The 21,960-nt window shown below is 46.9% G+C and overlaps 2 protein-coding genes across 2 annotated transcripts in view; one reads left to right on the plus strand and one right to left on the minus strand.

Annotated features, from left to right (window-relative positions):
* LOC144697342 (uncharacterized) overlaps positions 1 to 21,960 on the plus strand; it is a 427,355-nt gene that overhangs the window by 342,499 nt on the left and 62,896 nt on the right. The gene's annotated exons all lie outside the window — the stretch shown is intronic.
* On the minus strand, positions 6,414 to 13,373 carry LOC144697296 (uncharacterized). The gene is made up of 3 exons (XM_078569259.1): positions 13,306 to 13,373; positions 8,881 to 9,836; positions 6,414 to 6,898 (listed from the first exon to the last, which is right to left on the minus strand). Exon 2 carries the CDS (start codon positions 9,345 to 9,347, stop codon positions 8,889 to 8,891), a length of 459 nt encoding a protein of 152 aa, XP_078425385.1. The 5' UTR covers positions 9,348 to 9,836; positions 13,306 to 13,373; the 3' UTR covers positions 6,414 to 6,898; positions 8,881 to 8,888.

Raw genomic sequence — 21,960 nt, forward strand, 5'->3', positions numbered from 1 at the left:
GGTGACCATGAAACCATCATCAGTTGTTGTAAAATCCCATCTGGTTCACTGATATCCTTTAAGGAAATCTGCCATCCTTACCTGGTCTGGCTGTAGTGTGACTCCAGACTGACAGCAATGTGCTTTGCTCTTAACTGACCTCTGCAAGGCACTCAGTTCAAGGGCAATTAAAGATGGGCAACAAATGCTGAAACAGACTTGTCCAAGGCCCAGCCGGACATGGCCCCAGAAGCATCTTCATCCGGCCTGCCACATCGTTGGAGTCAACCGTCCAAGACTCCCCAGACTGAATTTTGAAAAATGCTCAGAGAATCTGCTCATCCAATCATAGATGAGTTTCTTCCTGCATTGGCTGCTGATAGGCTCACCAGTGGCTGGCTATGTAGGGTGGGAACAGCCTGTGATTGGTCAAGCATTATGTCATCAGTTGCCACGTAAGTTTTTAAAATTGCCATTTCTGGCCGGGGTACTCAGAGCAACAGGTAAATTCACCAGGGACTGGGTGCTCAGAGCTGGGGAGGGTAGTGCTCAGAGCAGGGGGTGATCAGAGCTGTGGCGGGGGGGTCTTTCAGCTATGGGGGCCGGGGTGCTCAGAGCTGGGGCGGTGTTCAGAGCGGGGATGCGGTGCTCAGAGCTGGGGGAGGGTTAAATCTTGGAGGGGTGGTGCTCGGAGCTAGCAGACTGGGGAGGGGCTGCCTCGGCCCCGGCCTCCAACACGGTCCTGAACACCACCCTGACCCCATCCCCACCTTCACCTCCACCCGGACCCCCACCTCGGCCTCAACCCCAGCCTCTGGAGCCTGGGACCTCATGAGGCCTCGGCGACCTAAATTTCAATTTGCTTTGAGCTGGAAGGATTGTGGGGTGGGGGGGTGGTTCTTGGGGTTGGGGTGGCGTGTGCTCAGAGCTGGTCGGCTCAGGGAGTTGGGAGCTTGGAGCTGGCGGGATCAGCAGGTGGTCGGCACCTGGAGCTGGCGGGCTCGGGGGCGGAGGGTGGTGGTCGGAGCTGGCGGGCTCGGGTGGGGGGGGGGGGGAGTCGGTGCTCAGAGCTAGCGGGCTCGGGTGAGGGGTGACCTCTGTCTCGAACTCGATAGCCACCGACTTCTGGCGGCCTCCATTTTATTTTCACCCCGTTCCCGGAGCAGGCGGAGCCGGACCTCGGGAGACCTCACCGTGAATTTGAGCAGGGCTGAGCTGGGCCCTGTTACCCCTTGTGGAGGGAAGGGCAGAGCAGGGCCACAGGGCAACACTAAAGGGGGCGAGCTCCAGGGGAGGGGGTGGTGGGTGGTACAAAGGCAGGCATTGAGTTCCTGTGCATGGGGAAAACATGGGCAGAGACCTCACTGAATCAGTGCTGAATGGGCGGAGCAGAGAGCGCTGTAAGGCCTAAAACATGTGCTTCATCCACCCCCCCACCCCAACCCCGAGTGAGAGAAAATCTGAAACGTGGGCCTCCGAGCGAAAAGGTTGGACAAGCCTGTTCTAAAAGAATAAAGAAAAATAATGTTGTTCATCCTTACAACTGGGCTGGAGCTTAATATTCTGGATTGACAGCTGACTGTGTTCTCGGGGCTGCAGTGTCCCTTTGAGAATCATTGTCTTGGGACATCTCCAATTAGAAAATGCTGATTAATTCTTCCTGACAATTCTTTCTGACTTGCACATTACACAGAATGACACCTCCATTATCCACCAGAATGAAGGGGAATAGGAATTGGTGGAGAACAGAGAGTCTCCAAATGTTACCCCTCCAGCCTGGTACAGAAATCCCCTCGTCACGGGAATGGAGACAAGTCCAACTGAAGTAACCAGACATTGCGTCTGTTTCAGCTAAACAGAATAAGTGATAGCCATTCACTGACTCATTTCTCAGGGCAATGCCCTGACCAATCAGTGTCAAGCTGCCTGGTTTAAATTTCAAACAATGCTTGGCAGTTAACTGTCAGTCACCATCAGCAGTGCATTCTCCATGGCAATGCCACTTGCCAACCAATCAGTACTCTCTTCACATATAGTATAAATTGTTGTTTTCTCCCTTATGTTGGTATTCTTGCGAGTGTCCTGACGAGTGCAAGACAAAAAATGTAGACATCTCTTTTTTTCAGCAATGGCTTCAGTATGTTATCCACAGTATGTAATCAAAAAATTAGGAGAATGAGCTCTCGTGTAGAAATAACTAGATTAACTAGAAAGCAGAATTGTGAGAAATGAATAAAGATATTTTCTTCTCAAAGGGGGGAGCTGTAAGAAATGGTACCTTTAAGACTATTACAGAATTATTATTGAATCAGCAGAGATTGCATGAGACTGTTCGACACAAGGTTGTTACTTTTCTCTCTCTCTCACTTTGAAAAAATAGTTCTTAACAGCCAGAGCCAGGGAAAAATAAAGATAACAGCCGAGGAGAATCTCGACAAGTGTCTGGCAGGAGTTAACAGATGGCACCAAGCATGAGATAAGCTGCAAAATGACCTTCAGGTAAAGTGATGGACAGGGGGAGGTGACACCATGGCTACTTTGCCTCTGGTTACTGGCCAGATGGGGGATTGAACAAGTGATTGACATGGGGTAAACTACCAGCCCCTAGAAATAAAGTATATTAACGGGTGCTCAGAGGGAAAGGGGGCAGTCCTCATCGCCAGAAACATTCCTAACTTCCTAACCCCTCAGTCAGCTCGAGAAGACAGAACAAAAGAGAAAGCAGCTGCAAACATCGAACAAGAGACTGCTGTCAAAACCACTCTCACCTGTCACAGGTCGGATGTTATTTTATGTCCATTTAGTTTGTGCATCATATTTAATCTATGATTCTTCTCAATAAGCTACTTAATAATTAATAAACAATTTTTTGGATAATCTGCAACTCCTGAACCTTAATCTTACAGAGGTGAGGATGAAGGAGACCAGGGGGGTGGGGGGAAGGGAGAGCACTTCAAAAGGAAGTAAATTTGTGTTCGAGTTATTTAAAAGACTCGACATACTCCGTGTTTAACAGAAAACTGATTTATTTGACTTTTGCTGCGGGACACACAATAAGTCCAGTGTCTGAAAGTGATTAACAGGCTGGGTTTTGTGTTTACCCATCCCGGGTGTGTTACCGATACCTTCCCTGGACCCTAAGGCTAGGTGAGACACTCTGAAAGGTGTGGGGAGCTGGGTCTTGTCCATGAGAGTAACCGAAGGTATGAGAACTGAAATAATCCAGAGTTAGAAAGGAGAAAAGGCCCAAAAATCCAGCAGTCAGTAACAGGACATCAATTATTCTCTTATCTTGGAGAAATTAAGGACCCGACATCCTGTGTTTCAAACAACATTAATATCTTGAGATCTGTCAAATGAATTAAACTTCAGCCCAGTTACAGGGGTATTAATATCAGCCCAACTGTCAGAATGAACCTGCTTCAGTCCTGGATGTGATTAACAGCAGTGATAACAGCAGAATCCAACCCCTGCATTCAGTTGTGAACACGTTGGTGTCTCATTAAGTAGGATAAACAAGTGAATCCATTCCCACACATGGAGCAGGTGAAGGGCCTCTCCTCAGTGTGAATTCGCTGGTGTCTCAGCAGAACACCTGGGGTTTTAAAAGTCTTCTCACATTCTGAACATTTGAAAGGTCTGTTATCAGTGTGAACAAGTTGATGTGAATTGAGGTGAGCTCGCCGAGTGAATCCTTTCGCGCACACATTGCAGGTGAACGACCTTTCCCCAGTGTGAACCTGCTGGTGTGTCAGTTGGTGGGATGAACGGGTGAATCCCTTCCCACATACGGAGAAGGTGAATGGCCTCTCCCCTGTGTGAATGCGCTGGTGCATCAGCAAATCCCTTGTAGTTTTAAAGCTTTTCTCACAGTCAGAACATTGGAAAGGTTTCCTATCAGAGTGAACTTGCTGGTGCAGCTTGAGGTTGGTCAAACAAATAAATCCCTTCTGGCAGATGGAGCAGATAAACGGCTTCTCCTCAGTGTGAATTCGCTGGTGTCTCAGCAGATCACCTGCGGTTTCAAAGCTCTTCCCACATTCAGAACATTGGAAAGGTCTGATATCAGTGTGAACAAGTTGGTGTGAACTGAGGTGAGATAGTCGAGTGAATCCCTTCCCACACACGCGGCAGGTGAGTGCCCTCTCCCTGGTGTGAACTTGGTGTTTTATGAGGTTCAGTGATTGTCTAAACACTTTCCCGCAGTGAGAATAACTGAACCGTCTCTCAGTGTGAACAAACTGGTGCTTGACCAGGTCCTCTCGTCTTTTAAAGCTCTTCTCACAATCAGAGCAGTTAAACAGCATCTCATCAATGTGAACGAGCTGCTGTCTCAGCAGCTGAGACAGAAAATTGAATCTCTTCCCACACATGGAGCAGGTTAACGGCTTCTCCCCGGTGTGAGTCCTCTGGTGTATATGTAAGCTGGAAGATAATACAAGATAATACAGCTGGAAGCATACAATGCAGCGAAGAGCAGTGGGAAACCAGGGGATTGGGAAGCCTACAATGACCAACAGAGGACAACTAAATAAGAAATAAGGAGGGAGAAGATTAAATATGAGGGTAAACTAGCCAGTAATATAAAAGAAGATTGCAAGAGTTTTTGTAGATATCTGAAGGGTAAGAGAGAAGCAAAAGTGGACATTGGGCCACAGGAAAATGACGCTGGAGAAGTAGTAGTGGGGAACAAAGAAATGGCGGAGGAACTGAATAGGTACTTTGCGTCAGTCTACACGGTGGAAGACATGAGTAACATCCCCAATGTTCAAGAGAGTTGGAGGGCAGAGGTGAGTATGGTGGCCATTACCAAGGAGAAGGTGCTAGGAAAACTGGAAGGTCTGAAGGTTGATAAATCATCTGGACCAGATGCATTACACCCCAGAGTTCTGAAGGAGATAGCTGAAGAGATAGTGGAGGCGTTAGTGGTGATCTTTCAGGAATCACTGGACTCAGGGAGGGTCCCAGAGGACTGGAAAATTGCTAATGTAACCCCCCTGTTTAAGAAGGGAGTGAGGCAAAAGACGGGAAATTACAGGCCGATTAGCCTGACCTCAGTCGTTGGTAAGATTTTAGAGTCCATTATTAAGGATGAGATTTCAGAATACTTGGAATTGCATGGTAAAATAGGGCAAAGTCAGCATGGTTTCATCAAGGGGAGGTCATGCCTGACAAATCTGTTAGAATTATTTGAGGAGGTAACGAGTAGGTTAGACAAAGGAGAGCCAATGGATGTTATCTACTTGAACTTCCAGAAGGCCTTTGACAAGGTGCCACACAGGAGGCTGCTCAGTAAGATAAGAGCCCATGGTGTTAGAGGCAAGGTACTAGCATGGATAGAAGATTGGCTATCTGGCAGGAGGCAGAGAGTGGGGATAAGAGGGTCCTTCTCAGGATGGCAGCCGGTGACTAGTGGAGTTCCGCAGGGGTCAGTGTTGGGACCACAACGTTTCACTTTATACATTAATGATCGAGATGAAGGAACTGAGGGCATTCTGGCTAAGTTTTCAGATGATACAAAGATAGGTGGAGGGAAAGGTAGTATTGAGGAGCCGGGGAGGCTGCAGAAGGATTTGGACAGGTTAGGAGAATGGGGAAAGAAGTGGCAGATGGGATAGAACGTGGTGAAATGTGAGGTCATGCACTTTGGTAGGAAGAATAGAGGCATAGACTATTTTCTAAACGGGGAGAGAATTCAGAAATCTGGAGTGCAAAGGGACTTGGGAGTCCTAGTCCAGGATTCTCTTAAGGTTAACTTGCAGGTTGAGTCGGTAGTTAGGAAGGCAAATGCAATGTTGGCATTTATTTCGAGAAGACAAGAATATAAAAGCAGGGATGTGCTGCTGAGGCTTTATAAGGCTCTGGTCAGACCACATTTAGAATATTGTGAGCAATTTTGGGCCCCGTACCTCAGGAAGGATGTTCTGGCCCTGGAGAGGGTCCAGAGGAGGTTCACGAGAATGATCCCAGGAATGAAAGACTTAACATATGAGGAATGTTTGAGGACTCTGGGTCTATACTCGATGGAGTTTAGAAGGATGAAGGGGGATTTGATTGAAACGTACAGAATACTGAAAGGCCTGGATAGAGTGGATGTGGGGAAGATGTTTCCATTAGTAGGAGAGACTAGGACCCGAGGGCACCGCCTCAGAGTAAAGGGAATACCTTTTAGAACAGAGATGAGGAGAAACTTCTTTAGCCAGAGACTGGTGAATCTATGGAATTCATTGCCACAGAAGGCTTTGGAGGCCAGGTCATCGAGTGTATTTAAGACCGAGATAGATAGGTTCTTGATTGGTAAGGGGATCAAAGGTTACGGGGTGAAGGCGGGAGAATGGGGTTGAGAAACTTATCAGCCATGATTGAATGGCGGAGCAGAATCGATGGGCCAAATGGCCTAATTTCTGCTCCTATGTCTTATGGTCTTATAATGTGAATCCCTCCCCACACATCGAGCAGGTGAACGGCCTCTCCCCGGTGTGACTGCATCGATGAATCTCCAGCTGGGATGGGTAATTGAATCCCTTCCCGCAGTCCTCACGTTTCCATGGTTTCTCCACGGTGTCTGTGTCCTTAAGTCTTTCCAGGTTGGACAATCAGTTGAAGCCTCGTTCACACACAGAACACGTGTATGGTTTCTCCACACAGCGAATGGTTCTGTTTGTTTTTAGGCTGTGTAACTGGTTAAAGCTCATTCCACAATCAGTGCACTGGAACACTCTCACTCGGGTGTGTGTGTGTCTCGGTGCTTTTTCCTGTTGTTTGAAATCTTTCCCCACAGTCAGAACAGACAAACATTTCTCCTTCCACATTCAAAAGCCGATGATGTTCAGGTCTTGATGAACTGAGTCATTCTGTCAGATCTTGATGTGATTTTTGGTTTGAGTTACCGATCTGCAAATCTTCCCCTTCTAAAGCCCTGTAAAAGGAGATTACAATAATCCTCACTGTCAGTCCAGGACAGAAATTCAAAACAGATAATTTTAGTTGCTATGGAACATTTTTTCCTCCCTTGTTCCCTCAAAGCTGTAAATCCCCGTCCCACATACTTTCCCTCCTCCCGGGGCTAAAATCCAAATAAAGTGTTGGATAATTCTTTCTGTATTCTTTTAACAAATCCAATAGAGATAGCAACATGTTCGATAATTCACTTCATTCGTGACTCATGACAAAACGTTACACAATCAAATGTCTGAATGTGTGTTCCCTTGCTGAAATGTGGGAAAAACTCTGTCTGGACTTCAGTAGTAAACTCCAGAATCCCACCTCCCATCGGCACCTCCCATACACACGGAAGTAAATGCAATGGAATTCAGGATAAAAGATACCATCCTGCAAATAAGCTATGGGACAAATACACTACAAGACAGCCCAATCACCCACTGTATAAAACTCATCAATAGGATGTAAATGATTGAGAATTTAATGAACTCACGCTGACAACATTTAATCGAAGGACTTTAATAAAAAAATGCAGAATGCAGTAAACCTTTAATTTCTATTCTATAGATTAAGGAGTCCCCATTTTGTAACATATTGTAATGACTTTATGCTGAAATAATCATAATTGTGCAATCCTTTTATTGATTTATTTTTAAATTTTAATATTGCCTATAACTATGTCGTGAATGATGATTACTTGTTTTATTTGTATCATCATCACAATTCAGTGCCTGGCACCATGATGATTTTTCTATAAATCAATTGTCTATCGAACCAAATCAATTATCTATTAATCTGAATCACCCTGACCGATCATATAGGATAACAGACATTAACCTTGTGTCCAGAACTTACTGTGTGGAGATTTAATAAGCAATTGTGAAGGTGGTTTCTCCACACCTCCCAGGGTTTCCATCCTTCTTTCTTTCTCTCTCTCTAACTAAGTTAAACCCAGTCTCCTGTCCCATTTTGGTTTCTGGTTTTCTTCCTGCCCAAGGTCATGTTTTACAAGGAGCCATTTCTTAATAGTTTCCACAGATCAGATTCCTCATTGATTTGAGCCCAAAGTGTAACCTCTTATTTATTGTCCCCCCTCCCCCATCCTCTGATGTGAACCATCCTCCACTCGCTGAACCAGGATAGCGGCCGTTAACCTGGGCCTGTTCCCAGGAGGGAGAAGCCCTGCAGCTGCAAACCAGGAGCTGACAATTATTCCTCAGGGTTTGCGGATCCACAATGTGTTTCCAAATCCTCCCCATCCAGCCGCCGACTCCATCTCTCCCTCGGCCAGCTGCAGAAGCGACAAACGAGTGGCTCTCCATGGTCATGACTGACACTGCACATGCTCCAAACACTGGGGGGCACTGAGCCTGCGCACTGGTCTCCTGTGGTGTGGATAGGGGACATTCTCTACCTCTGGGAATGTTGGGTAAAAGCCCCACCATTGTGATTCACAATTCAGGTTCTTGTGATTATTTTGTGGGAATGAGGTGGAGACTGACTGTAGCATCAATCAATAAAGTTAGGAACTTGATGTTCTGTAACCTGCAACGTTACAGATGAAGAACTGGATAGTGGGATTGGGCTGGCACAGACATGATGGGCCATATGGCCTCCCACTGTCCTGTAAAGTTTCATTTTCAGTTTCCATCGTTGAAGATGTTGAAGACTGAGATTTAGACTGAGACAGGATTTTGGTCTCTCAGGGAATCAAGGATCATGGGGAACAGGCAGGAAAGTGGAATTGAGGCTGAAATCAGCCATGATCGTGTTGAATGGCAGAGCAGGCGTGACAGGTCATCTGATCTAATCCTGCTCCTCGCCCTTATGTTCTTACAACAGCACTGTCTGCTTTCATCTAAACTCATTGACAGACATCCAGAATATTAAACTCCGGTGCAGTTACAGGGGTTACTAACAGCAGCAGAAACAAAGGAATCATTAACAACAGAATCCAACCTCTACAGTCACTTGTGAACTCGCTGGTGTGTCAGCAAGTGAGACAATCGAGCAAATCTCCTCTCACACACAGAGCAGGTGAACGGCCTCTCCCCAGTGTGAACTTGCTGGTGTCTGAGCAGGTTTGATGACTGAGAAAACCCCTTCCCACACACAGAGCAGGCGAATATCTTCTCCCCTGTGTGAATCCGTTGATGTGTCACCAGGTTGGATGATGAAGTGAATCCCTTCCCACACACGGAGCAGGTGTACGGCCTCTCCCCGGTGTGAACTCGCTGGTGTTGAATGAGGTGAGACGACTGTCTGAATCTCTTCTCACATTGAGAACAACTGAACGGTCTCTCGTCAGTGTGAACAAGCTGGTGTTTAATTAGATCTGGTGAGATTTTAAAGCATTTCTCACAGTCAGAGCATTTAAAAGGCCTCTCGTCAGTGTGAACTCGCTGGTGTAACTGAAGGCTGGACATCAGAGTGAATGCCTTCCCACACACGGAGCAGATGTACGGTCTCTCCCCAGTGTGAGTGCGTCGATGAGCTTCCAGCTGGGATGGGCAAATGAATCCCTTCCCACACTCCCCACATTTCCACGGTTTCTTCGTCGTCTCAGTGTCTTTGTATCTCTCCAGGTTGGACGATCAGTTGAAGCCTCATCCACACACAGAACACATGTACAGTCTCTCCCCGCTGTGAATGGTGTGATGTTTTTTCAGGCTGTGTAAATGGTTAAAGCTCTATCCACAGTCAGTGCACTGGAACACTCTCACTCGGGTGTGTGTATCTTGGTGCTTTTCCAGTTACACTGATGCTTGAAATCTTTTCCCACAATCAGAACAAACATTTCTCCTTCGACATTCAAAGGCCGATGATATTCAGGTCCTGATGAATCGAGTGACTCTGTCAGATCTTGATGAGATGTTTGGTTTGAGTTTCCCATCTTCAAATCATCTTCTAATATCCTGTAAACAGAGATTCACAAAAGTCATCACTGTCTGTCCAGGATAGAAATTCAGAACAGACAATTCTAGTTTCTATAGAACATACTTTCTTCTCTTGTTCTCTCAAACATGTTGTCCAATTAAACTAAAGAAGCCCAAAATCAGTATCAAAGCCCCAACTAGAGTGAAGAGAACCTTCCTAACTAAACCAGAATATTGTTTCCAGTGTCTCTGAGACACTCTGTACCCTGAGGTACCCACCGGTGGTGGCAAGCATCAACCGTACGGGTGGACACCACATGCTCCCTCTCCAGAGCCACCCAGACACGGACAAAACCATGGAAGAGTGGCCAGCAGTCTCTTATGGGGTAGAAACAAAAATTCTGGAAAAACTCAGCAGGTCTGGCAGCATCTGTGGAGAGAGAAACAGCGTTAACGTTTCAAGTCTGATATGACTCTTCTTCAGAGCCAGTGAAGTCACCTCTGCTTGATGAGAGCCAACATACTTGGGTGATTTGTCTTTGAGAGGACAGCCGCATTCCTGATTCTGTCCCTGAGATGTCCAGAATGTGCCGCAAACACTGAAGGTGAAAGTTGTTGAGCTTCCTTTCCTGATCGCTGTAAATCATCCATGCTTCACAGCCAGACAACAAGGTGCTGAGGACACAGGCCTCATAAACCAGCATCTTGATGCAGAGAGGCAGCTTGATGTTATTCCATGGACGATTCGTGAGTCGGCCAGAAGTGAACCTGCTTTCCCTACGCATGCATTGAATTCTCTATCAAGGGACAGATTGTCTGTCACTGTGGACCCAAAGTCACAGAATTAACTGACCACTTCCAGCGGGGTGTTATTTAGTGTTATCATTACGGAGATGTGACAACCAGTGTCCAAACCACAGTTTTCTTGATGTTTACAGTGAGGGAGAACAAGTTACAGGCATGGGAGAGACAGTCCATGAGTCTTTGTAGCTGAGTTTCTGTTTGAGTCACAAGCATGACATCATCAGTGTTGAGGAAGTCTGATCAAGACAGGCTGTGTTTTGTCTTCACTTCAGTCTGGACAGATTGTAGAGTTTGCCATCTGACTGAGTATTCAGGGAAACTCCTTCCATATCTGCAAGGAAGGCCAAGGTCAGGAACATGGAGAAGAAAATATCAAACAAATAGGGGACTTGGACACAGCCCTGTTTCACACCATTCTTCACCCTGAAACTCAAAAGTGGAGCCATCAAACTGTACAGTACAGAGCACAGTGTCATGAAAGCAGTGGATGAGATTGAGGACCTTTGGTGGACAAAGTTTTTGTTGCAATCTCCTCTGTCCCCTTTGTTTTTGTAAATTGTGATTATTGTTGTTTCATGCAAGTCCTGTGGAACGCATCCAACCTTCCAGCAGTTCATGAATTAAGGGGAATGATTACAGATGGAGCTTTTAAAAAGGGACACTGCAGCCCCGAATATCAGTGACACCTCCAGAATATTAAACTCCAGCCAATTATAGGGGTTGTTAACATCAGCAGAAACAAACCTGATATTGTCAAACTATCAATCCTGGATGTGATTAACAGCAGTGATAACAGCAGAATCCAACCCCTGCTGTCACTTATGAACTCGCTCATGTGTCACTAGGTTGAAGGACCGAGTGAATCTCTTCCCACGCACGGAGCAGGTGAATGGTCTGTCTCCAGTGTGAACGCACGGAGCAGGTGAATGGTCTGTCTCCAGTGTGAACTCTCTGATGTGCCTGGAGAGCAGATGAACACCTGAAACTCTTTCCACAGTCCGTGCAGCTGAATGGCTTCTCTTCAGTGTGAATTTGCTAGTGTGACTCGAAGGCGGATGTTACAGTGAAATCCTTCCCACATACAGAGCAGGTGAATGGTCTCTCCCCAGTGTGAACTCGCTGGTGTGCAATGAGGATGGATGACTGCCTGAAACTCTTTCCACAGGAAGTGCAGCTAAATGGCTTCTCCCCAGTGTGAACTCGCTGGTGTCTCAGCAAACTGGATGACTGAGTAAATCCCTGCCCACAAACAGAGGTGAACGACCTCACCCCAGTGTGAACTCGCTGGTGTTCAGCAAGGGCAGATGAATGCCTGAAACTCTTCCTGCAGGAAGTACAGCTTCTCCTCAGAGTGAACTCGCTGGTGTGACCTAAGGCCAGATGAATGAGTGAATCCCTTCCCACACACAGAGCAAGTGAATGGCTTCTGCCCAGTGTGAAGTCGCTGGTGTATACTGAGGTCAGATGAAGACCTGAACCTCTTTTCACAGTGAGTGCAGCTGAATGGCCTCTCCTCAGTGTGAATTCGCTGGTGCAACATAAGACAGGATGTCAGAGTTATGATAATCCCTTCCCACATACAGGGCAGGTGAATGGCCTCTCCTCAGTGTGAATTCGCTGGTGTGACATGAGTTTGGTTGTCTGAGTGAATCCCTTCCCACACGCGGAACAGGTGAATGGCTTCTCCCCAGCGTGACTGCGTCGATAGATTTCCAGCTGAGATGGATAATTGAATCCTTTACCACAATCCATACATTTCCATGGTTTTTCCATGGTGCCGGAGTCCTTATGTCTCTCCAGGTTGAATAATCAGTTAAAGTCTTGTGCACAAGCAGAACACGTGTACGGTCTCACCCCACTGTGAATGGTGTGATGTTTTTTCAGGCTGTGTAACTGGTTAAAGCTCTTTCCACAGTCGGTTCACTAAACACTCTCACTCAGGTGTGTGTGTGCCTCAGTGTTTTTCCAGTCACTGATGTTTGAAATATTTTCCCACAGGCAGAACAGACAAGCATTTCTCCTTCCACCTTCAATTGCCGATGATATTCAGGTCCTGATGAATCAAGTGACAGTTTTAAATCTTGATGTGAAGTTTGATTTGAGCTTCCCTCTGTAAATCTTCCCCTTCTAACTTCCTGCAAAAGGAGTTTACAAAACTCTTAACTGTCAGCACAGCCTAGAAATTCAGAACAGACAATTCTAGTTTCTATGGACCATTTCTTCCTCTCGTTTCCCCAAAGCTGTAAATCCCCGTCCCATACACTCTCCCTCCTCCCTAGGCTGAAATCCAAACCCATCTCATTACTTCTTTCCTCCACTCCCAGTTTTCTCCCTCCCTCTCCTCTGCCTAGGTTCAGTTCTCCAGCTCCTGTCTGCAGACTGACAATAAAATCAATGAGTCTTATTGGGGGTTTGGGGCCTCCAGCGGGTGTTTCTGAATCCTCCCCGCCCACCTCCCAGGGTTTCCTTCCTTCCCACAGATCAGATTCCTCATTGATTTGAGCCCAAAGTGTAACCTCTTATTTATTGTCCCCCCTCCCCCATCCTCTGATGTGAACCATCCTCCACTCGCTGAGCCAGGATGGCGGCCGTGAACCTGGGCCTGTTCCCGGGAGGGAGAAGCCCCGCAGCTGCAAACCAGGAGCTGACAATTATTCCTCAGGGTTTGCGGATCCACAAAATGTTTGCAAATCCTCCCACCCACCGCCTCGCTCTGACTCCGCTTCTCCGAGACAAACAGGCGCCTCTTCCCGCAAGGACATCAATCGCACTGCGCATGCTCCAAACTCTTCGACAGTGCGCCTGCGCACTGGTGTCCAACCGCAATGCGCATGCTCCAGCCCACTGTCCTCGCCTGATTGTCAGCAGCTCCGGACCAATAGGAAGAGGGGGCGGGACTGGAGGACAGAGCAGGAGCGCCTGGTTCTTCAACCAATCGGAGTGAATGAGGGGCGGGGCTGAGCCCGGATCTCCCTCATTGGCTGAAACTCTGCATCATTTTGAAAGCTGATTTGTCTCAAACTCCAGGAGAAAACTGGACCTAAATGAAAACAAAAAACTACTGCGGATGCTGGAAATCCAAAACAAAAACAGAATTACCTGGAAAAACTCAGCAGGTCTGGCAGCATCGGTGGAGAAGAGAAGAGTCGACGTTTTGGGTCCACACGACCCTTCAACAGAACTGAAGTATAGTTAGGAGAGGGGTGAAATATAAGCTGGTTTAAGGTGGGGGGGAGAGAAGTTGAGGGTGGGGTGGTTGTAGGGACAAGCAAGCAGTGATAGGAGCAGATGTCACAGACAAAAGGATCAAAGAGGTGTTGAAGGTGGTGATATTATCTAAGAAAAGTGCTAATTAAAACTGGACCTTTCTGTTTGTGGCTTTAAACAGATGAAACCCTGTGGGTGTGGAGCAAACATTTCAACATTTGTTAGTGAAATGTGGGAACATGATGAAACAAGGCACAAACAATTCAAGGTCTGACTTAAAGGAATAACTGGGCAGACAGGGAATGTCACCATTAGAATAAGGAGAAAAATGAACTGGCAGAAGGGTTAGGACAGGTTACAGAGAAGGTTAAAGAAGGACAGGGATGTGGATACCTGCCTCATCAGCCTGGATCAGGAGAAGGCCTTTGACAGAATATCACACACCTACATGGTGGATGTGCTCTCCAAAATGGGGTCTGGGGAGGGAATTCGCAATTGGATCCAACTGCTCTACACTAACATCAGTAGCGCAGTCTCAATCAATGGGTGGGAATCAGATAGCTTTCTGATTAAATCTGGAGTCAGGCAGGGCTGTCCTCTCTCGCCTGTTCTTTTCATGTGTTGCATAGAACCCTTTGCTGAGTCCATCAGGAAGGATCCGGACATAAGATGAGTGACGATCCCAGGCAGTGGAGGCACTCAGATCAAAGCCCCCTGTACATGCAGAGCCGTCTTCTGCTCGGATCCGCTGTCGGTGCGCAGACTGATCCACATTTGCGACCAGTTCGAACTGGCCTCGGGAGCCAAGGTAAATCGTGGGAAGAGCGAGGCCATGTTCTTCGGGAGATGGGCTGACCAATCCTTTGTCCCCTTCACTGTCAGGTCTGACGGCCTGAAGGTGCTGGGGATATGGTTCGGAGGGACCAGGGCATGCGTTAGAAACTGGAAGGAGCGAGTGTCCATGGTGAAAAGGAAAGTGGGCATGTGGGAGCGACACTCCCTCTCCATTGCGGGTAAGAACCTGGTCATCAGGTGTGAGGCACTCTCGCTGTTGCTGTACGTGGCGCAGGTCTGGCCCATTCCACACTCCTGTGAGGTGGCGATCACCTGAGCCATCTTCCGCTTTAGGAGGTCGAAAATGGATCGGAGGACGCGATGTACAAGCCTCTAAATAAAGGGGGAAAAAACGTGCCCAACATTGCCCTCATACTGATGGCCACCTTTGTGTGTGGCTGCATCTAGCGGTGCGTAGACCCTCAGTACAAAAACACCAAGTGTCACTACGTGCTGAGGTTCTACCTGTCCCCGGTGTTGCGAAGGATGGGTCTGGCCTCGCTGCCGCGGAACACTCCAAGTAGTTGGACCGTGCCGTACCACCTGTCCCTCATGGGAAAATTTATGCAGAGAAACAGCTTTGACCACAAATCCCTCAGGCAGTGGTCGGCACGTAACGTCTTTGAGGCCCTGTGGGAAAAGGAGAGGGTGGATCCTGTGGGATGGTTCCCCGAGCAGACTGTCAAAGTTATTTGGCAGAATGCCTCATCACCAGAACTTTCCAACAAGCACCAAGACGTAGCTTGGCTGGTGGTGAGAAAGGCCCTCCCCATCAGATCCTTCCTACACGCCAGGAGTCTCATCCCCTCAGCATGTTGCCCTCGAGGTGGCTGTGGTGGGGAAGAGACCGTTGTCCACCTCCTTGTAGATTGTGCCTTTGCAAAGAAGGTCTGGAGAGAGATGCAGTGGTTTCTGTCGAGGTTCATCCCAAGCAGTTCTGTGACACAGGACTCTGTGCTGTACGGGCTGTTCCCAGGGACACACACCGAGACAAACATCAACTGCTGCTGGAGGATCATCAACTCGGTGAAAGATGCTCTTTGGTCTGCCCGAAACTTGTTGGTCTTCCAGTGCAAAGAGTTGTCCCTGACCGAGTGTTGCAGACTGGCACATTCCAAAGTCCAGGACTACGTGCTGAGGGACGCACTAAAGCTTGGGGCAGCTGCTGCAAAGGCGCAATGGGGAAAGGTCGCTGTCTAAGACCTTTCTGCCACAGTGCACTGAGGGACTGGGAACTGTTTAAATCCCTTCGGGCTGTACAGCTCAAAATGAATGTCTGCAAATAATTGTAATATTCATTTATTGTATTGATGCATTTCATGATAGACGTTGTAAAAGTTGAACCTGACTGTATTTTTGTGATAGTGATTTTGAAATGGTTTGAAATGTTGTTGAAGATATTTTATGAATAAAGTATATTTTTGCAAAAAAAAAGGTTAAAGAAGTTCTGCTCTTCTCCCGGATGGGATTTCCCTTTGACCCTGTTCACCGTCATTGTTTTTCATTTCCCTCCTGGTGTTTGACAAGGTGTTTACCAAAACTCAAACATAACCATTAATGCTTCCGTTGTTTTGTGTCCATGACGTCTTGTCAAATTTCTCCTTGGCTCCCAACTATCCTGACGTTCTATTTTGCTCCTCCTGTTTCACCCCTTCTTAAACAGTATGAAATCCATCACATTTCTACTCCCCTTTAGCTCTGAAGAAGATTCATATGGACTCAAAACGTTAACTCTGTTTCTCTCTCCACAGAAGCTGCCAGACCTGCTGAGTTTGTCCAGCATTTTCTGTTTTCATTTCAGATTTCCAACATTTGCAGTATTTTGCTTTTATCTTAGGGAGAAGATTAATACTGTCAGCATTCAGAACAGCACAGATTATAAAGGAATAATTGATCTCAAATACAATCTCATAGTTTGTGTGGATCAGATATGTTGAATCAGGTTTAAAAGATTTAAAATATATATGTTTTCTGGATTGGACAATCGCATTAAAATGTGGAACTCAGATGGGATTGGTGTTATGTGGGAAGATCTGGATCAGAGTGACAGTGTTTCAGAACTGATTCTTGTGATAGCAGCAATTCCATTGCTATCTGTTGCTAAGACTGATGGAAGTATTTAAAGTGGCGACCATAGACGTGTTGGAGGATGACGTACACAAGGAATTTGTGAACAATCTGAGGATAATATTGAGGGGAAAGAGAAGGACCTTCGAAGTAGCAGACACTTCATGTTGTTCCAGGAAAAGTGGGGCCTGGATGCATAGATGCCAAGTTTTACACAGCACATGTGATTTCACCCTGGATGAAGAATCCCTCAATGGTACCATTCAAATTACTCAATGGGATTCTCAGAGAACCAATATCAACTGCTCAGAGAGAGGAAGGTTTGTGTTACAGCTAATAAGAAGCAGCACAGACATCCATGAACACACAACCACATACTCATACACAGAGAACCACATTCACACAGGCATACTTCCTGTCTCATCAGGTGGACAGGAGCAGACTGCCTTCTCTGCTCGAAGGAAAACAACCCCAACCTATTTAGTCACTTGTCATAGGTGAAATGCTCCAGCCCAGGCAACATCTTTGTGAATCTCCTCTGCACCTTCTCCATCCTTCCTATTGTGTGGCGACCAGAACTGCACACAGTACTCCAGAGGTGGCCTAGCTAACATTTTATACAGCTCCAACATAACCTCCCTGCTCTTGTATTCAGCCTCAGCAGCACTGAGGATAAAGTATCAGTGTCTGTGAGGACCACAATGTTAGAGGAATTCAGGTAAGCAGTATCCTCCAGTAACAGTGAGTGGATTTGTTCATACAATTCCACTGTTTTCTCTGAACTTTAAATCAATATTGAACAACACCTGGGACATAGGAAACAACAAACAATAAATTGAGTGGTCCATTGTCACCCTGGGTGATCATCCCTAGTTGGAGATAGTGTAAAATACAGAACAACATCCTGAGATAATCACAGCATCTACTTTCCTCCTGGTTTGCTTGATGGACAGAATGCTAAGACAGGTTACAAGGAGAAGGAATATAATTGAAATACAAATAATCACTTGAATATACAGAACTTGAGTATTGCTGAAGAAAGACACGTGTCGAAGCTTTTCATCTTGTATTCATCAGGACAATTCACAAGAGTGCCAAATGTAAAAGGAACAACAATTTATACTTCATAGAGTCATAGAGTTTTACAGCATGGAAAGAGGCCCTTTGGCCCATCATGTCCGTGCCGGCCATCAAGCCCCTATCTACTCTAATCCCATTTTCCAGCATTTGTCCCGTAGCCTTGTATGCTATGGCATTTCAAGTGGTCATCTAAATACTTCTTAATTGTTGTGAGGGTTCCCGCTTCTACCATCCCCTCAGGCAGAGTTCCAGATACTCCGCATCCTCTGGGTGAAAAAAAAATTCTCAAATCCTCTTTAAACCTCCAGCCCCTTACCTTAAATCTATGCCCACTGGTTATTGACCCCTCCACTAAGGGGAAAGATTTCTTCCTATCTTCCCACCACATAATTTTATACATTTCAATCAGCCTTCTCTGCTCTAAGGAAAATAACCCCAGCCTATTTAGCCTCTCGTCATGGCTGAAATGCTCCAGCCCAGGCAACATCTTGGTGAATCTCCTCTGCACCACCTCCAGTGCAATCACATTCTTCCTATTGTGTGGCAACCAGATCTGCACACAGTACTCCAGATGTGGCCTAACTAACATTTTATACAGCTCCAACGTAACCTCCCTGCTCTTGTATGCCTCGACTAATAAAGGCAATTGTCCCATATGCCTTCTTAACCACCTTATACACCTGTCCTGCTGCCTTCAAGAATCTATGGACATGGACACCAAGGTCCCCCTGATCCTCTAATTCCTCGGGTCTTACCATTCAACTCCATTCCTCAATACCCTATCTGGCTCAGTCTCAGTGCTACCACGATCCACAGCAAAAGTGAAAAAGCCATTCAACAGCTGAGAAACAACACGGCTTCCGGAGCAGGTGGAATTCCTGCTAAAATTCTGAAACACGGTGAAGTTACACTCCTGGCATAGCTCCACAACCTCATATTCCTGATCTGGGAAGAAAAATGCATGCCAGGGGATCTCTGGGACCCTCTGGTTGTGACTGTCTCCAAGAAGGGAGACAAGTCCGAATGTGGTAATTACAGAGGAGTCTCCCTGCTGCCTGCCACTGGGAAGATCATTGCAAGGATCCTCCTCAATCACCTTCTCTTAGTGGCCAAAGAGCTCCTTCCAGAGTCACAGTGCGGTTTTCCCCCATCGAGAAGAACAACAGACATAATCTTCACTGTGCGGCAAACCCCCCAAAAATTCAAGGAACAGCATCAACCACTGTACTTGGCCTTTTTTGTCCTCACAAAAGACATTTTCTTTATTCATTCATGGGATGTGGGCTTCACTGGCTGGGTCAGCATTTATTGCCCATCCCTAATTGCCCTTGAGAAGGTGATGGTGAGCTGCCTTCTTGAACCGCTGCAGTCTATGTGGTGTAGGTACACCCACAGTGCTGTTAGGAAGGGAATTCCAGGATTTTGACCCAGCGACAGTGAAGGAACAGTGATGTATTTCCAAGTCAGGATGGTGAGTGACTTGGAGGGGAACTTCCAGGCGGTGGTGTTCCCATCTATCTGCTGCCCTTGTCCTTCTAGATGGGAGTAGTCATGGTTTTGGAAGGTGCTGTTAAAGGATCCTGGCTGAATTCCTGCAGTCCATCTTGTGGATGGTACACACTGCTGCGACAGTGTGTCAGTGGTGGAGGGAGTGAATGTTTGTGAATGTTGTGCCAAACAAGGGGACTGCTTTGTCCTCGGCGGTGTCAAGCTTCTTGAGTGTTCTGGGAGCTACACTCATCCAGGCAAGCGGGGAGTGTTCCATCACACTCCTGACTTGCGCCTTGTAGAGGGTGGACAGACTTTGGGAAGTCAGGTGAGTTACTCATCACTGGATTCCTAGCCTCTGACATTCTCTTGTAGCCACATTATTTATATGGCTAGTCCAGTTTAATTTCCGGTCAATGGTAACCCCCAGGATGTTTATCGTGGGGGATTCAGTGATGGTAATACCATTGAACATCAAGGGGTGATGGTTATATTCTCTCTTGCCGGAGATGGTCATTGCTTGACACTTGTGTGGCGCAAATGTTACTTGCCACTTGTCAACCTTAGCCTGGATATTGTCCAGGTCTTGCTGCATTTGGACATGGACTTCTTCAGTAGCTAAGTCGTGAATGGTGCTGAAAATTGTGCAATCATCAGCGAAAATTCCCACTTCTGACCATTGGTGAAGCAGCTGAAGGTGGTTGGGCCTGAGGAAATAATGCAGTCATGTCCTGGATCAGGGATGACTGACTTCCAACAATCACAACCATCTTCTTTTGTGCTAGATATGACTCCACCCAGTGGAGAGTTTTCCCCCTGATTCCCATTGACTCCAGTTTTGCTAGGGCTCCTTGATGCCACATTCAGTCAAATGCAGCCTTGATGCCAAGGGCAGTCTTTCTCACCTCACCTTGGGAGTTCAGATGTTTTGTCCATGTTTGAACCAAGGCTGTAATGAGGTCAGGATCTGAGTGGACTTGGCAGAAACCAAATTGGGCATCAGTGAGCTGGTTATTGCTAAGCAAGTGCTGCTTGATAGCACTGTTGATGACCCCTTCCACTACTTTACTGATGATCAAGGGTAGACTGAAGGGGCGGTAACTGGCCGGGTTGGATTTGTCCTGTTTTTTGTGTACAGGACATACCTAGGCCGGACATACCTGGGCAATTTTCCACAAAGCCGGGTAGATGCCAGTGTTGTCGCTGTACTGGAACAGTTTGTTTATGGATGTGGAAAGTTCTGGAGCACAAGTGTTCAATACTATTGCTGGAATATTGTCAGGGCCCATAGCCTTTGCACTATCCAGTACCTCCAGCCATTCCTTGATATCACGTGGAATCGAATTGGCTGAAGACTGGCATCTGTGATTTTGGGGACCTCTGAAGGGGGTCGGAATGGATCATCCACTTGGCACTTCTGGTTGAAGACTGTAGCAAATTCTTCAGCCTTACCTTTTGCACTGATGTGCTGGGCTCCCCCATCATTGAGGATGGGGATATTTGTGGAGCCTCCTCCTCCAGTGAGTTGCTTAATTGTCCACCACCATTCATGACTGGATGTGGCAGGACTGCAGAGCTTAGATCTGATCCGTTGGTTGTGGGATCGCTTAGCTCTGTCTATCACTTGCTACTTATGCTGTTGGCATGCAAGTAATCCTCTGCTACAGCTTCACCAGGTTGATACCTCATTTTAAGGTATGCCTGGTGCTGCTCCTGGCATGCCCTCCTGCACTCTCCATTGAACCAGGGTTGATCCCCTGGCTTGGTGGTAATGGTAGAGTGGGAGATATGTCGGGGCATGAGGTCACAGATTGTGTTCGAGTGCATGTCAGCTGCTGCTGATGGCCCACAACATCTCATGGATACCCAGTTTTGAGTTGCTATATCTGTTTGAAATCTATCCCATTTAGTGCAGTGATAATACCACACAACACGACGGAGGGTATCCTCAATATGAAGGCCGGATTTTGCTTCCACAGCAACTGTGCAGTGGTCACTCCAACTGATACTGTCATGTACAGATGCATCTGCAGCAGACAGGTTGATGAGGATGAGGTCAAGTATGTTTTCCGCTCTTGTTGGTTCTCTCAGCACCTGCTGCAGACTCAGTCTAGCAGCTTTGCCCTTTAGGACTCAGCCAGCTCGGTCACTAATGGTGCCACCGAGCCACTCTTGATGATGACACTCGAGTGAATCCCTTCCCACACTCAGAACAGGTGAACGGCCTCTTCCCAGAGTGAACTGGCTAATGTCTCAGCAGAGTGGATAACTGACTGAATCCCTTCCCACACACAGAGCAGGTGAACGTCCTCTCCCCAGTGTGAACTGGCCGGTGTCTCCACAGATGGGATGATTCAGCGAATCCCTCACCCTCCCGATCCTGTGCAAATTACTTTAAATGGAAACCCCCTGGTTATTGACCTTTCTTTAATGAAATAGGTCCTTCCTATCCACGCTATCTGGGCCCCTCATAGTTTTATACACCTGTTAAATCTCCCCTCAGCCTCCTCTGTTCCAAGGAAAACAATCCCAGTCTATCTGATCTTTCCTCACAGGTAAAATTCTCCAGTCCTGTCAACATCCTCGTAAACCTCCTCTGTGGTGTGAACGCATCCTTCCTGTAATGCAGTGACCAGAACTGTACTCAGTAATCTAGCTGTAGTCTAACCAGTGTTTTATTCAG

The sequence above is a fragment of the Cetorhinus maximus genome, chromosome 23 (genome assembly GCF_964194155.1).
Source record: "Cetorhinus maximus chromosome 23, sCetMax3.hap1.1, whole genome shotgun sequence".
Classification (NCBI taxonomy): domain Eukaryota; kingdom Metazoa; phylum Chordata; class Chondrichthyes; order Lamniformes; family Cetorhinidae; genus Cetorhinus; species Cetorhinus maximus.